The sequence below is a fragment of the Dipodomys ordii genome, unplaced genomic scaffold (genome assembly GCF_000151885.1).
Source record: "Dipodomys ordii isolate 6190 unplaced genomic scaffold, Dord_2.0 Scaffold39, whole genome shotgun sequence".
NCBI lineage: Eukaryota > Metazoa > Chordata > Mammalia > Rodentia > Heteromyidae > Dipodomys > Dipodomys ordii.
In genome coordinates this window covers 10624786-10642275 of record NW_012267255.1, presented here as the reverse complement: position 1 = coordinate 10642275, position 17490 = coordinate 10624786, and the positions used below count along the sequence as shown (strand labels likewise).

The window sequence follows — 17490 nt, the reverse complement described above, 5'->3', positions numbered from 1 at the left end:
GTGGTAGAGCGCTCGCCTTGAGCTGAAGAGCTGAGGGACAGCGCCCAGGCCCAGAGTTCAAGCCCCACGACCGACAAAAAAAAAAAAAAAAAGATGGAACCAAAGGTACAAAGGAAGGTGTGGGACAATTTGAAGAATGACAAGTGAGAGTGTTTTGATGGAAGTACAATTAATATGGGTGCTAGAAGGGAGTCTGGAGTAAGGTTGTTCAGGACCTTAAATATAGGATTCCTTTTCTTAGCAAGAGTAGTAGCTAATGTTGCTAAGTGGACAGATTATCTAATCAAATTTTTGGAGGATTACTTATCCAACAATGTATATAATACATTGGAACATGGGAGTCTGGATTCAAACCAGTTAATGTCTCAATGAAAGGTAATATAATTACAAGTTGAGATCTACTTTTTTAATTGGTAAGTCATGGAACTCCTTACAAAGTATAATGTCCATCTGCCAATGGCCCCTTATCTGCCTTTGGGGAAAATATGGTTTGGGTGACATGCTACAGGAAATGAGCAGAGTATCCTCTGCACAGCAGATCAAGTCAGAGTTAGAAGAAATTTATTATAGGATTTCATAATAAATTGGAGGAGACTCTGAAGAATGAAGGGAAAACAAAGGTCAGGTCTTAAGTACTATCAGAAAGTAAGGTATCAGCCATTTTGTTAGTTTTTATATTGAAGATAGGTTGAAAAAAATAGTAGTCATTTCTGTTAGCCAGAAGAGGGGGATGTTTCATTATTTTTGTGGTTCATGAGCATTCTGTCTGGTTTCAGAAATCATTACTTGGTAGTCCTATTTCTGTCTTCTAGCATAGGTCACAGAGTAGTCTTATCTGAATACTGTTTATCATCTCAAAATTATTTATGTTTAGTTGAGACTACTGTGATTTATTTGTCAACATGCAAATGCCAGGGACTTTAAAAATCATCAGTACATGTATTAATTTTTGTCATTGTGGCAAATACTTGAGAGAAACAATTTAAAAGGAAGAGAGATTTGTTTGGACTCTCAGTTTCAGAAGTGTCAGTCTACATTTGGCTGGCTCTGTTTTGGTCCTGTGGTGAGGCCGTATACCATGGCAGACCGACATGGCAGAAAAGTCCCTCACCTCATGTCAGCCAGGAAGCAGAAGGACAGGATTCCCTTCAAGGATTCCATAATTCCCTTCAAGTGCACTCTCTCAGTAACCTTCCTCTTCCAACCAGGCCTCACAACCCACCACCTCCCAATAGTTATGAATTCCTCAGTGGACTAGTATAGAGCCCTCATGATCTACTCACCTCTCAATGATTAGGTCCACCAACTAGTGACCAAGCCTTCAATACATGTGCTTTTGGAGAATTCTTCATATCTTAACTATAACAGTACCTGATAGCCTGACCTGCTCAGCCCAGAAAGAGTTATCTCTTGTCTCATATATTGAGCAACCTCATGCATTTATCCTAAACAACTACATTGTCCTGGTGGTGCATAGCTTGAAAAACATTAAACAGTGGCACTAAAACTGAAGGGTAAAGGACTGAGAAAGGTAAAAGGTTTACAAAACTCTCTGCCATCTTCAATATGCGCAGGTCACTTAAAAGTTACATTCCAACAAAAATAAGCTGCTGTCTGTTTTTACAATCTGTGATTTTTCTACCCTTGAGCATTATGCCTTTATCATTGTGCTTTCTCATACCCAGATGTCAGTCTGTCCTTTAAGAACCAATTAAAGCATCTCCCCCAACTCAATGTTAGTAGTTGACAGTAAGATCAAGAAAAGGTCTACTTAAACCAGGTGCTGGTGGTTCATGCCTATAATCCTAGCTACTCAGGAGTCTGAGATCTGAGGACCAGCCAGCCTGGGTAGCAAAGTCCATGAGACTCTTATCTCTAATTAAGCACCAAAAAAACTGAAAGTGGAGCTGTGGCTCAAGTGGTAGAGTGCTAACTTTGAGGAAAAAAGCCCAAACCGAAAACCTCAGGGATAGTGCCCAGGACCTGAGTTCAAGGCTCAGTACCAGCATAAACCAAAACAGGTCCATTTAAAATACAGTAAATAAGCTGGGCACTGGTGGCTCATGCCTGTAATCCTAGGTACTCAGGAGGCTGAGATCTGAGGATCACGGTTCAAAGCCAGCCTGGGCAGGAAACTCCATGAGACTCTTTATGTCCAATAAAAAAGACACCAGAAAACCAGAAGTGGTGCTGTGGCTCAAGTGGAGCACTTGCCTTGAGCTGAAGAGCTGAGGGACAGCGCCCAGGCCCAGAGTTCAAGCCCCATGACCAGAAGAAAAAAACAGTAAAGGATAAATTGCATATCTGAATATATTTATTTTAAATTTGAGCAGTCAAACTCGAATTTCCTTGAATTCACATAGCCAATTCTTATATCTCTAAAGCACTTATTTATAAGATTTATTGTGTCTATATGTATACTATTTAACAACCAGACAGTGGTGCCATCAAACTATCATGAAATTTGCTTCTCTCTAGATTCTCGGGCTTAACTATTAAACAGAAAAATGTTTTAAATCTGCACCCTCATTTTCCCCTCATTCAAGACAAAGTTTTTGGCTGTATTTATTTGGCTCTATTTATAATAGGAAGGTTGAAAGAACCATCAATATCTTGATATTTCTTGGGAAAAACAGGATGAGCCAACAGTGGGACAGGAACTGTTACCAGAAATAACTTTTAGATAAGGATGAGGAGACTGACAGTGGGAACAAGTGGGAGAGGAGAGAATGAAAGTATACACACATGTGAAAGAAGAGTAATGAGACTTTAAAAAGGAGAGTCAGTAGGGATGATAATAGAGGGGGTATATTTGATCTAAGTATCTCACAAGCATACATGGAAATACCACACAATAAAACCCTTTTGTACAATTAATATATACTGATAAAATGAAGAGTAGTATTTTTAACTTGTATATGGTTAACATTTGAGGAAGTATAAATATCATAATCCTCTTGTTCTATATGAGAAAAAAGAGACTGGGAAAAATGACATAGTAGTTCAAAATAATAGATTTAATAACAAAGTGGTTTGCGTTTCCTATTTAATTTAGGAACAACTCCCTGCAAAAAACCTGGGAACCGAGAATGCAATCATCACTGCAAAAATAAACATACATGTGGACATGACTGCTGTGAGTTCTCTAGAACAACTTTGTTTCAAACTAAAAGCGAATGTCCTTGGCCTCCCAATTATCTAGAAATAACATCCTAGTTATCTATCTTTGATATTACATCATGCAACTTACAAGTCTGAAATAGTTTCTTTTGGAGCAAAATGGAAAAAGTAAATATTAAATTTGAAATAAAATTAGCCTTATATTGAATAATAATTAAAGTTTAATGTAAAGAATCTTACGTTTTTATAGGTAAAATTGGGGTTGCACAGAAGTTAGAAGTTAAAGAGTCAGCAATTTCTTCATATTTATCTGACTTAAGGAACAGGAATGCTGTTTCATCTCTTCCTCCATTTAAATGTCTCAAGGTTAGTTTTAGTATCATTTTTCTTTTGGTTTTTATCGTTAAGTGAAAGTAAATATTTGTTCTATGTATCCATTAGGTAGGTATTTACAGTATATAAAGTATATAAAGACCCTGGGTCTTTAACATGCTAAGCAAGTACTCTACAACCTGAGCCATGTCACCAAGCCACTTCATTTCTTGCCCTTCCATCATCTGTCCTAGACTGGGATAGAAATTCTGAAGTTCATCTGCATCTAAATGGGTACTGAGCTAGAACCTTCCTTCCAAGCAATGAAAGAATGAATTTCTACTGGTTGGTAGGCTAGTCAGTAGCAGATTTATCTTGAGCCTAAATTATCATATCCTAGAAAATCCCTTTTTTTTAGGATTTTCATAATAATAAAGATTCTGGGCTGGGAAAGTGGCTCCGGGGTAGAGTGCTTGCCTTGCATGCATGAGGCCCTGGGTTTGATTCCTCAACACCACATAAGCAGAAAAGGCTGGAAGTGGCGCTGTGGCTCAAGTGGTAGAGCGCTAGCCTTAAACTGAAGAGCTGAAGGACAGTGCCCAGGCCCAGAGTTCAGGCCCCACGTCTGACTAAAAAAAAAGAAAAAAAAAGATTCTGTTAGATGGCTAAAATGGGGAATGTTGGGAAATGAGAAGGAACATGAGGTTTATAATGATCACCACTGTGTGATCATGCTAATTTTTAATAGCATAAGTTTTCCTTCCTTCCTTCCTTCCTTCCTTCCTTCTTTTCTCCTTTTTTCATTCCATATTCATTGAGCATCAGAATATTTCAGGTTAAGATATAATGATAAATAAGAATTCATAGTTGAATGAAGTACTTAGGTAATAAGCCTTATTTATACTTCTATGACAGAATTATAAGATACTTCAGTTAAATAAGATGTGTACTCCATACACATTTTATGTGCCAGGAAAGGATTCTTAATAGATGTGGTTGAGACCCAAAGGAGAAGTCAAGTACAGAGGGGTAGAATACCAGAATAATGGTGAAAGTGATATAATATTCCAGGCAAGAATATGCAAATGTATGTATTAGGGGATGAGGGAGAAAGAAAGGGCGAGAGAAAAAACATGTGACACATAGGAACTGGATCATGAAGACCTTTTTGCTATTTTAGGAATATATAATTTTTCTTGAAGTATTGAGTGACATGATCAGAATTATATTTTATAAAGATCATTGGCAGCAAGATAGAGAAGGGGATAGAAGTTTAAAAATAGGAACATGAGGAATCATTAACTTGTTTTTATTTTTTTCAATAATTCATAGGTCTAGTATAGAGCAATGGTAGTAGCAGTAGAGAGAAATGAGTATTTTAAGAGATTGGTCAGAGGTAATATGATCCAACTACTTTGTTATTTCATTATTATAGGGGGTGAGGTAGGAAGAACAGTCAAAAATATGATGCCCAGACTTCTGGCTTGAACAACAGGAAGGAAAGCTGAGCATCTCTCTGGCAAGAACACCAAAAGAAAAACACATTTGGAGAAAGAGAGAAAAGATAGAGTCACTTTAGGAAATAATGGATTTAGGGCTGAGGATATAGCACAGTGGAAGAGCACTTGCCTGGCATGCATAAGGACCCAAGTTCAATACACGACCCTAAAACCTGAGAGGACTTACAGGCCAAGATTTATATGTAAAACACAATCTTCAGGCAATTGGATATCAATATTTGAAAATCAAGAGAGAGGGCTGAGTTAGAAATACAAATTTGATAGTCATATGTAGACAATCTTTGAAGCCATGGGACTAACTAGATCTTTCATTGAGAACATACAGGGTGAGAAAAGAAGACCTCATAAAGAACTATGAAGATTGCCAGTATGTGAGAAGAAAATTTGAGTTGGAATTAGCCTAGATTTCTCCTCACTTTATTGATTTCTGGACCTGTACCAGCAGGAATTTTGATGTTTGGCTGATGTGTTAAAGTTAATTTGAAATTATTAATTTGATTTAATTTGAAATAAAAATAAATGTAATTTTTTCATTAATAGCTACAGATGAATAAATCTCAAAGTGTGGATCTCAAAGAGTTTGGTTTTACTCCAAAACCTTCTATATCCAATAGATCAAGGTACAAATATAATGTTAATATCTAAGTTAAAATATTCATTTTAAATTATTTGTTTCTCTAGCTACTTTTTCAGCAGAAGGTGGTCATTGGCTACTCACAGAAAATCATGCTAATCATTTAGTTCCATGATGAAGCAACTATATTATTTATACACACACATACACACACACATTTTGTCATCTTTTGTTCCATACATTTGTTTAGAACTCTACAGTTATAGAATATTTGAACATTCATTGAACCATCTTTTCCTTAGGAAACTATTCTATGTGTCATCTTGTCAGATTTGCTGCCTTCTAATCTAGGTGGCAGGAATACATTGGGTTTTAGAAAGGGACACCATGTTAGTATACAAAGTCCAAACTTTCTGTTCAAGTACTCATTCTATATTGTTAATACCTTAGAGTTATAAAATACTTTATAATTTGAAAGTCTTATTTTTGTGCATTATTTCTTTTTTATCTTAACCACCTTGCTCACAAAGTGTTTTCATCTCATTTTATTGATAAAAGACACGAACTTCATATTTCTAGTTAGTAAGCAGAAGGCCTTGATGCCAGTACATTGTTCTTTTCTCATGTTATGATTTAGAATCATCCAGGCAAGAGTGTTCTATATCCAGGAAGGACAGTCAATTAATTTATTAACTAATACAGAACAAGAAATTACTAATCAACACTAGATCCTAACATTACTTCTAAAGATCTCAGTTTTTATCTAACTTAAAACAGAAATAGTAATACATTTTTTAAGGACTATATGATGATAGCAAATATTCATTTGGGACATGTAAAGCTAAGTACTGGTCTCTTCCATTAAACAACATCTTTTACACTTTGCTGCCAAGGCAAGATACAGTTTATCACAGAAATGATGGGTACATAAACAGTTTTCTCATTTACGCAAATAAGTAGTTTTTAAAGCCAGATTCATTTTCATACTTTGTTTAACTTTTGCACTTTTTGGGGGTTGGGGGTTGGTCATGGAGCTTGAACTCAGGACCTAGGCCTGCTGTAAAAGGCTAGTGCTATACTTCAGCTCCACTTCCTGTTTTCTGGTGGTTAACTGGAGATGAGAATCTCACAGAATTCCCTGCTGGACTGGCTTTGAACAGTGATCCTCAGCTCTCAGCCTCTTGAGTAACTAGGATTACAGGTGTGAGCCATCAGTGCCTGGCTTTAACATTTTTATGGTTTTATTTCTCTTAATAAAGGTCTGAAAATTTAAGCTTACCTGAATGGCATGTAATTGAGCAGAAGGATCAGAATGAAATCTGTGGAAAAGTTCAACAGGGACCATTTGAATATCAGGGCAAAGGTAAATTGTCATTATATTGACTTGAGAACAAATGGATTTGGCACTACTTTGTTTATTTATTTTTTTTTTTGGTCGGCCGTGGGGCTTGAACTCTGGGCCTGGGCGCTGTCCCTCAGCTCTTCAGCTCAAGGCGAGCGCTCTACCACTTGAGCTACAGCGCCACTTCCGGTTTTCTGGTGGTTTATTGGAGATAGGAGTCTCACAGTCTTTCCTGCCTGGGCTGGCTTTGAACCGTGATCCTCAGATCTCAGCCTCCTGAGTAGCTAGGATTACAGGCGTGAGCCACCAGCGCCCGGCTTTTGGCACTACTTTGGATTGACAAGTAATGTTGTTTAAAAAATGTTCATAATTGGGGCTGGGAAGGTGGCTCAGTGGTAGAACGCTTGCCTTGCATGCATGAGGCCCTGGGTTCTATTCCTCAGCACCACATAAGCAAAAAGAATAAAAGCCAGAAGTGGCACTGTGACTCAAGTGGTAGAGCGCTAGCCTTGAGCTGAAGAGCTGAGGGACAGCACCCAGGCCCAGAGTTCAGGCCCCACGACTGGACCCCCAAAAAATGTTCATAATTATTATGATGATTAACTTAGCAATTTTTCCCCTGGGTTAATGGGCTGCTTTCATGGTTTTGGCTTTGTTATTTCAGATGGTCTTACTCTATGTCAAAAAGGCAACTTCCCTACACAGTGTTGACTATTTTATTTAAAAATAATGTAAGGAAGAGCTGAAAAAACATCTCTTTAGTTCTTAAACCTATGTTTCTTATCATTTCTTTAATACAATAGAAAGATAAAGTAGGTTGAGGGGAGCAGAAGACTTACAAGTTTTGCTTTTCACCTGTATCTCTAACTAGTGAGTTAAGCATGTTAACTTATCATCATTGCTAATGTTCATTATGACTCCTGATATTATTAGCATTATTTCCCTAGATTATCCTATTAATCACTACTCTGTGAAAATGAATGAGAAATAATCACAATCAGTGAGTTGTTTGTTCATTGTAAGTATAAATAAAATGGCATGAAATAATAAGTTGGGGATTTTCTGAAAAAAAATACTGTCTCTGTCATTGACTTTTGTTTCCATTCTTTGACACTGTCATTTTATGTTTCCTTCTGTTACAATTTAGGATCTTAGAGGGCTATGGATGCAGCTCAGTGATAAGAGGGGCTTGTCTAGTATATGTGAAGCCTTAGATTCAACCCCTAGCACTAGAAAAAAATAATCAGTCACTAAAATCAGTCACTCAATAAATGTAGGGAGGCAAGAGGTGAAGTATCTGGCACTGTTTTTTGTTTTTTGCTTTTTTGGATAGTCTTGAGGCTTGAACTCAGGGCCTGAGCAATGTCCCTGAGCTTCTTTTTGCTCAAGGCTAGCACTCTACCAGTTGAGCCAAAGTGCTACTTCCAGCTTTTTCTGAGTATATGGTACTGAATTGAACCTAGGTCTTCATGCGTGCTAGGTAAGCACTCTACCACTAAGGTACATTCCCAGTCCTATCTGTCACTTTTTAAAGTACTGTAACATCATTTTTTTAAATTCCCTATTCTGAGTTGAAGAGTGAAAGATTAAAGATTTCAGGGGCAGACAATAGAGTAGTATTTGACAGCACAGATTAATTTAAGTGAAAGCTAGGTTTTGTTAAAGCAGAAAACGGTCCTAGAGCGATAGTATACCTCTTAAGGGAAACTGAGGGCAGACAGCTTGGCCAAGCAGTCAAGTGTGTCTATCCCGGAGTCTTTGTCAGTTTTATGGAATAGGGCTTAATGGTTGCAGTAGTGATTGTGCTAATTGTGGAATTGTCCAAGAAATGAAAGTATATCTCCAAGAATGAGAATGGTTTACCTAATAAGATGCCCTTGAGCCAAGGACTTTAAAACAGGATTGTAATGAGATGAAGATGAGGCCTCTGGCTCATCTCTAGTCTCCTTTGCGGTTGTCTTGGGGACTGTTGGCTTCTATATCAAGAAGTAATCTCTACCATAGAACTGGCTGACAAAATGTACCTAAGTGTGGTACTGTAACTGTTCTCCTGGTTTCCTTGTGTTATTGTTATTTCCTTTTTACCTGCCTATCCTGAACAAGGAACATTTTGTCCTACTCATTCAAAGCCTGGATATTATTACAAAATGGATAGGAGGTTTAAAATGTTCAACTCTCTTATAGCCTTCTAATTTTTTTCTTATACTGCTACTCTGTTCCCTGCCCTTCTATATAGTTCATCCTTCACTCTGCTTACTTCTAGTTATATTTTCATGGTTTTCCTACTTTTGCTTCTTTTCCACACACTAATACCAACTCTAATCTATATTATGATACTAACTTATCATCTAGATTGGAACCCCCAGTAATAACTATATTCCTGTTTTACCTTTATTCTTTTCCTTCTTTCATTCAAGAGAGCCTGTAGTGTAGTAGTTAGACACACAGGAACTGGAAATAATCTGCTAAGTCAGAGTTCTACTTATGCCATTGACTGTAGTGTCTCATAGTATACTTTACCCTTTATTTCAGTTCCCTCATCTAATTTTATTCTAAAGATTTTAGAATTGAGACAGGTAGTTAAAGCTGTTAATCGGGTACTATTAATTGTAACAATTAAGTAGGCTTATATTTTCAGACATTCTTTCTTGGCAAAACATAACTGTACTCATACTACTCTTAAGAATGTTTTAACAAAAACATGGCAATTCTTATCATATGTATTCCAATTTTCAAGAAGGGAAGAAAAAATTATGTTATATGAGAAAGCATGTTGAATCATAAAACTTAAATTATAGAAGTGCTTTATGTAGTTTCACACCTTACAATGAAAGAAACCAAGATTCTGATAGATTAAATGACTTGCCCAAAATCACATACCTAATTAATGCAGGGCCAGAAATAGATTCCATGTCTCTTGATACCCAGTCCAATGCCATTTCTACAAAATGAAATTGACTTTTGGTTATCAGTGGAAAACTGAATGTTCATATTATAGTATATGAACTCTTCCAACTTTTCATTGTACCATCCCATCCTGTTTCAACTATTTCTTTCTCTGTCTCTGGGAACATTTTTCTTCTATTCAAGCATTCTATCTCTCGCTCGCTCGCTCTCTCTTTCTCTATATCATTTATTTTATTTATTTCTAGTACTAGGAATTGAACCCAGGGCCTCATGAATGCTAGGCACACAGTCATTTGAGCCACACATGCAGTCCTTCTGTTTTGTATTTTGTTTTCTTTAATATATATTTTTTATTGGAAAGATACTGTACAAAGGGGTTACAGTTACATGAGTAAGGTAATGAGTACATTTCCTATTGAGCATTGTTACCCCCTCCTTTGTTTTTCCCCTACCATTCCTTCCTTCCCCACCGCCCCAACTCCTCCCTCCCCTCCCCAAAGTTGTAAAGTTCATTTTCAATTTAGTGTCTTGTACATTTCATTGTTACAATGGATCAACTGTATCATTCTTTCAGCATTTTGTTATTTCTCTTCCCCTCCCCAAATTAGAAAAATGTATATACAAGATGCAGGGCACTAGACTCAAATACAGTGGAAATAGGGGTTATACTATGGGGGAAGAGCATACAAAAGAAACAAAAAAAATCACATAGTGCATTAAAAACAGCAGCAACAAAGATGAAACCTCTTGTGTTCCTATCTTGGGGTTCATTTCGCTTAGCATCATCTTATATGGTCATATGTACATAGCTTTTGACCTTTTCTGCTTGTCTGGTAAGATTATCCTAGATGTATACTAGTTATTGCAAATAAGGGAAACCATGAGACCTAAGTTTTTGGGGGTCTTCACATAACAATTTTTTCTTAGTCTCTCAATTTGTAATGGTCTTGCTAACTTTGTCTGGGCTGGTCTTTAACTTGTAATCTTCCTCCCTCCACCTCCCAAGTAGCTGAGACCCAACTATAATCTTAATGGCATCTAATCCTACCCTCACTGGGACATTTGAGAACCAGTATTCCTCTCTACTTTCCTCTGTCTTCATCCTTTTCTCTCTGCCTGTCTTTTCCTTCTTTAACTACATATGTCAATCTAGCTAGTCATGACCTTTTTTTTTTTTACTGCAAGTGATAAAAATTCTACTTAAAGAGACATAATCACACAAAAGGATAACTGATTATCTCAAGTAAACTGCCTTTAGCTTTGGCATTCAAATTATACACACCTCTCCCTTTCCCTCATGTTTTTAAACTATGCCTGTTGATGATTGGCTTGATTTGTTAAATAGACTTTCTTTCTTTTTTTTGGGGGGGGGGGGGGGCGGTGTCCGGTCGTGGGGCCTGAACTCTGGGCCTTGGCGCTGTTCTTCAGCTCAAGGCTAGTGCTTTACCACTTGATCCACAGCACCACTTCTGGCTTTTTTCTTTTTGCTTATGTGGTGCTGAGGAATCGAACCCAGGGCCTCAGGCATGCAAGGCAAGTGCTTTACCACTGAGCCACCTTCCCAGCCCCTGTTAAATAGACTCTCTATGTAGCAGATAATCCCTAAAGTTTGTCTTCCTATTTAACACCCTCAATAGAAAAATACAGTCTTCTTGTTGAGTTGCAGACCTGAATTCATTCTAATTGGCTTCATTTGAGTCATGTGTTCATCCTTGATCAATCCCTATAGTCTGGGCATTAGGTCATTTTGTCCCCATGGCCTTAAAAAAGGCAGGGAACCATAAACAAAGGCTCAACAAGATCATGTGGAATAGTGGAGGCATGCTACTTCAAAGGAAAAGGGAGGTGCTTCTACTGAAAGAGGGGAAAACATGACAGATAGACCCAAACCAGGATTCCATGTCCTCTCTTTGCTGCTTTCTCATCAAAACTGAGAGTCCCAGATGAGCAATTTTACACTCACTATGCTCACTTTCTTACTACCTGGGCACTGTTGTTCATTCATTCATTTGTGGGTTCCTTTCTGTCACTACTTTGAAACCACCATTTAATGACCTCCTGACTGATGAATTCATTTAATAATTTCCAAATTTTACTTTTTGACCCCTGTATTTGAGATTTGTTACTTTCTTTTGCTTTAATCATTCTCAGACTGTCTGAGCTTTTCCTGTTGATCTTACAAATGGATTATTTTCTTTTTGCTTCTTTATTCTTTTCACTTCAAACCAACTTCTCCTAGATAATTTCATGTAAGCCCAAGTCTTCAATTACTAACTATACTCTGAGGGTTTTTGAATCTATACTTCTAATTACAAATACATCTATATAAACACCTTCTGAGATATGTTTATCAAAAGTTAACATATCAGCATCTAAACTCTATTTTCTTAATTCCTAGCTGTGCTCTCTCTCCTTTTTTTAATTACTTAGGATAAATTAGGAACTTGTTACAAATTACTTTCTAATCTACTGCACTATTTTTACTATTCCTTATGGTCTTTATTTATCTGTAGGAAAACTATATAATGAAATTTATAGAGTTATTTTCATGTAGAAATTAAGAGGAAAATTAGTTATCTTTAAAACTATTCAAAATTAGATTTAATAGAACTCTTGAACAACAATGCTTGACACAGTGTTTTGAAACTACTGCTCAAGAGCTCTGCTTAGTGACTTGACATATAAGTTTTGTGTGTGTATATATATATATGTATGTGTGTATGTACACACACAATGATACTTATGATTTTAAAAGAAATTTTAATCTTTTATATGGACACATAATAGAATTTTCTGGATGGAACTATTCTACAACTTTGAATGAGGAAGCCCCTCAGACAAAAGTATTCAAAAAAAATCTTAAGATATCTGGAAACCAGAATTTGACAGATGAAGATACTAGCAAATCTCCATTTTCAGAAGTTTTGAATGTGAACTTTGAATTGGGAAGTGAAGTTTGGGAAGATTTTGATGATGAAAACTTAATCGAAGTCAGTAGTTTTTTAACTGATACTAAGAGGACAACAACATCAGGTAAATACATTGTCTTTTATTTTTCTAATTTGGTTCTTGGGACTAATTATCTTTGCCTTTTTATTTGTACTTACTTAGATTTGGTTTGTTAAGATTGTAATTTCTAGCAAAACTGCAAAAGTGACCCATCATGATTTTTCCTCCTGTAGGTAGAAGTCAAGGTTATTTTATGGATATTGACATATCAATTGAGCTTTTTTTTATTTGTTGCTCCTCTTATTAAAGACTTCATTAAAATTCAAACTGTTCATTAAATTTTCCCTCATGAAACAAACTTCTGCTCTCTAAGATCACACATGATCTCTAATATTTGTGAAGGGCAAAAATGTTTTTAAATGTATTCATCTACTTACAGAGAAACTAAAATAACTTCTAGTCAAAACATTGATTTTTCAGATATGAGCAAATAAGAGAAGATCCATTTCTTTGGTATTGGAAGTTGCATTTAAATCAGATACAAATGAAAAAATCATGAGACTTAGTTCTTTGAGTTGCAGACAAATTCATTTCACTAAAACACAAAATTGAAAATCTTGCTAAATGCTTGACAGATAACAAGTGGAGATACTCTTCCCCCATAAATACTGACTGAAATCAGTCTTCAGCCTTCTCATGGAGACTCATATTCCCATCATTATGGTTTTGTTGCTTCTTAATGTATCCTACCTCAGGGAACCAGTTAGAAGTTTTAATACTGTTATCTTAGAGTATTAAGAATTACCTAAAATGCTAATCATTTTCAAGAAAATTATTACACTGTTCACAAAATTGGTCTGGAAAATCTCTCTGACCCGTGTCAGTAGGTACAGTTTCCTGTATCACTGGACAATAACCCCTGCCTCCAGACTGAATGGCATTGTGAACTGAGAGCAGGCAGTGAATACTGGTCTTTAATTCAGTAGCCCTGTCAGTGGACAGTCAAGTTCAATGAACTGATTCACTTTAAATAATAACATGCAGACCCTTGAGGATGTTGAATGCATTTCAAAGTAAGTAAATAGTGATGATCTGAGAACCTTCAATCATAGTGACTCATAAGCTAACTTAAATGTTTTATATTTATTTCTCTAGCTTTTGCCTTATTTTAAACACAAATTAGAAGAGTCAATTCCTCTTTAAAAAACTGCATCATATCTACGGAAGAAATCTCTAGTGGAATTTATTTTTAAAAAAGTTTTCCAGGTGGTGGTAGCTCACACCTGTAATCCTAGCTATTCAGGAGGCTGAGATCTGAGGGTTACAGTTCAAAGCCAGCCTGGGCAGGAAAGTCTGTGAGACTCTTATCTCCAATGAACCACCAGAAAACCAGAAGTGGTGCTGTGGGTCAAGTGGTAGAGTGCTCACTTTGAGCTGAAATGCTCAGGGACAGTGCCCAGGCCCAGAGTTCAAGTCCATGACTGGCAAAAAAAAAAAAAAAAAGTTTAATTCAGCTGTTCCTTCGTATTTTAGGCTTTGGAGACCCCCGGAGTTCAAGTGCCAGGGGAAGTGAGCTACCCCTCCAAAAGTCAAAGAGAAAATTACAAAACACAGTGTCCAACAGGCAAGTTTTTAGAACTTTGGTTTGTAATCCTTTCAGCTTTCTATCCTCTTGAAAGACAATCAGAATATGAGACTGAATTATTAGGTGTCAGGGAATCCATAAGGTTCTAGACAACCCTTCTTAATCTTAGATGTATGTTAGATATGTTTCTGTTAAGCCACCTGCCTCAGAATCATCAGCAGATGCAAATTAAAAATGTACATTTCTGGGCCCCTCCTACTAAATCATGGACGGAACTCAGGAATTTTTATATTTTTTTATAATTTTTTATTTTTTATTTATTTTTTGGTCAGTCATGGCATTTGAACTCTGGGCCTGGGCACTGTCCCTCAGCTCTTCAGATCAAAGCCAGCTCTCTACCATTTGAGCCACAGTGCCACTTCTGGCTTTTTTGCTTGTGTGGTACTGAGGAATTGAACCCAGGGCCTCATGCATGCAAGGCAAGCATCTACCACTGAGCCACCTTCCCAGCCCCAGAATTTTTATATTTTTTAAGAAAAGTAAAACAGGAGTGAACAGGGGTTCTATGTATAAAGAAACAGCTGTAAAGGAATAAGACTTTTGAGACATTTCATGCTCAAGGATCGGTGTTACCATAGGAATTACTATAGTATTAAGGATGAGATTGCCATAGTCTGATTGTGAAAGAACATTGAATGTCCTGATTAGATGAGTCTATAAGTCAAGGGTCACAAATTCAAGTGCCTTCATAATTTGATGGGTTAGGCTACCTGTAGTTAAGTAGTTAAGTATAAGACTCAATGTGTGTGCGTGTGTGTGTGTGTGTTTGTGTGTGTGTGTGTGTGTGTGAAAGAGAGAGAGAGAGAGATGTATAGGGTTTGAAAACAGGGCCTGAGCTCTTTTGCTCAAGGCTAGCACTCTGCCACTTGAGCCTCAGCTCCATTTGTGGTTTTCTGGTGATTAATTGGAGATAAGAATCTCACAGACTTTCCTGCCAAGGCTGACTTTGAACCACAATTCTCAGCTCTCAGCCTCCTGATTAGCTAGGATTATAGATATGAGCCACCACCACCCAGCAGAACTGAATTTTAAGAAGAATTATTCTAGGATTATTTCTATATTCCCTTAAAAACTGGTACTTTTATGTAATTTGGAATATGTAAATTCATCTTGAAAAGGAAGTATACTAAGTTTTCCATGAGTGTAAAATATAGATCAATTTTTAATAATAAGATAACATGGATCATCAATTTTATAAGTATGATCAATTTTACATACATTACACTGTTAATGTAAATTAAAATGCTATTTACAATGTTTTACAAATAATTAATTTAAAATTTTAGTTTTGTTTCATCATATGAGAAGCCATATACTTATTTATCAAACCGTGCTATGTCTGACTTGGGTCCATCCTCCATGATGCAATTGCCAGAACAGACCGGAAATACAAATACTGTAAGCAGAAGAACCTCCCTGTTTCTTTTTTTTGGGGGGGGGGGTTGTATGAATACTTAAACTTTCAATGACTTATTTTTTACACCAAATACAGGTTTCCCCTCATGACAGAAAACAAGGCCTGTCACCAGTGTTCAAGAGGCTGTGCTTTACTCAGTCCAAAGAAATACCAAATTCTGCTAATGTTAAGAAAGTCGACTTCTTGATACAAAATAGTGAATCTAAAAAGGGAACGGATTTCAGGTTAGAACTCTTAAGTACATTTCAAGAGTATACCAATAAAAACCATTTATGGGCAAATTCAGTATTTCTTCTTTGATTCGTTTTAAAAATCAGAGCCTTTTATTAAGCCAAACCTTTTGTTTATTAAAAACATTGAAATTTTACAGTTTTAGAGCTTGAGGTTCTTGAGATACTTTACAGCTTCAAATATCTCAATTTTTGAAAACCTGTATGTTTGATGCTAACAATTACAGAAGATATATATTGAGTTGATAAAGTAGTTTTTACTGATTCAATGTAGTATATTGATCATTTAAGTGTAGAATCATTTGAGAAACATAAATGAGACAAGCTAATTTTTCAAAATTTAAAGTTGTATTTTAGCCAGTGACAAAGTTAGGATAAATCTGATCAGTTCCTCCACTACTGGCCATTTTTGGAAGGAGAACTGCAGCTTCTCTCATGGAAGAATCAAAGATTCAAGGCCTGTTCATACTTTTATTAAGTAACATTATTTTATTTAAATAAATAACTAGGAAATTTGGCTCTTCTACAGTTTCCAAAGTCCAATATTTTATTTACCCACAGACAGGTTATACAGGCTAAGGTTCATTTGATATATAAACCTCAGAACAATCTTCAAGTTAATATGTTGTATTCATGTTACACTGTATTCTGTATTCTAAAATAAATTGTTTTACAAAAGGTTAATTTTACACTTGATCTTTCCCCCTTAGTTATTATCATCCTGTCGAAGCAGCTGGAGAAATGAAGAGTTTTCTGGGAATATTTGATGGCATTTTGTAACAACAAAATCTTATTAAAAGAAAATATGGAGACCCCTAACCTCAAACTATGCTTTTTATTTTAAAAAATCATAATTGTTAATGCTTTATCTCTTGATCAGTTTTGTTGACTTTTTTTCAGCACAATTGAGGGGCTGATTGATTTTCTCATTCAATTGTAACTTTTGAAAAGTACTTTCCTTTTTCTCGAAATGTGGCTTTTTTCTAATGAGCTTAAAATTGATTTACACTTAGAAATAATTGTTTCATTCTTTATTTGATTTTGACAGGACCTAATTTGAATTGTCATTTTTTATGTTCTTAAACTATTCTGTGAAAGCAAAATAATGCTGTTAGTTATTTAGATTGTTTGTTACATGGTGTTCATGTATTTTGTTATTGACTGCTTTAGTTTTTAAGAATCTAGTCATTGTTCGAACCTTGTTATCTTGGTTTTGAGCAATAATAAACTATTAGTATAGTTATTATCATTTAGCTTTTAATGATATAAAATAAAAACCTTGTTATGCTGACTTTAACAGAAAGACATACTATTTTTCAATAAATTAAATCTCAAACTTATTGATGGGCATTCTAAGCAAAGCTTATTTCTAATTTATTTTCTATGTATATACCATATGAAGTTGAAGCCTATCTAAGAAATTTTAGAATTTTTTAAGCATTAGCCTTAGAAGATAAGTAAAAAAGAAAAGAAA

General features: G+C 36.0%; 1 protein-coding gene across 1 annotated transcript in view; it reads left to right on the top strand.

The window, feature by feature from the left end:
• Positions 1-17056, top strand: part of Hfm1 (HFM1, ATP-dependent DNA helicase homolog (S. cerevisiae)) — a 75166-nt gene extending 58110 nt beyond the window's left edge. The window contains exons 30-38 of the mRNA XM_013018241.1: positions 3056-3136; positions 3371-3486; positions 5493-5572; positions 6786-6889; positions 12695-12808; positions 14258-14348; positions 15656-15767; positions 15862-16010; positions 16727-17056. Coding sequence (XP_012873695.1) covers positions 3056-3136; positions 3371-3486; positions 5493-5572; positions 6786-6889; positions 12695-12808; positions 14258-14348; positions 15656-15767; positions 15862-16010; positions 16727-16796 — 917 coding nt within the window. The 3' untranslated portion in view covers positions 16797-17056. The remainder of the gene's footprint in view (positions 1-3055; positions 3137-3370; positions 3487-5492; positions 5573-6785; positions 6890-12694; positions 12809-14257; positions 14349-15655; positions 15768-15861; positions 16011-16726) is intronic.
• Positions 17057-17490: the final 434 nt, after the last annotated feature.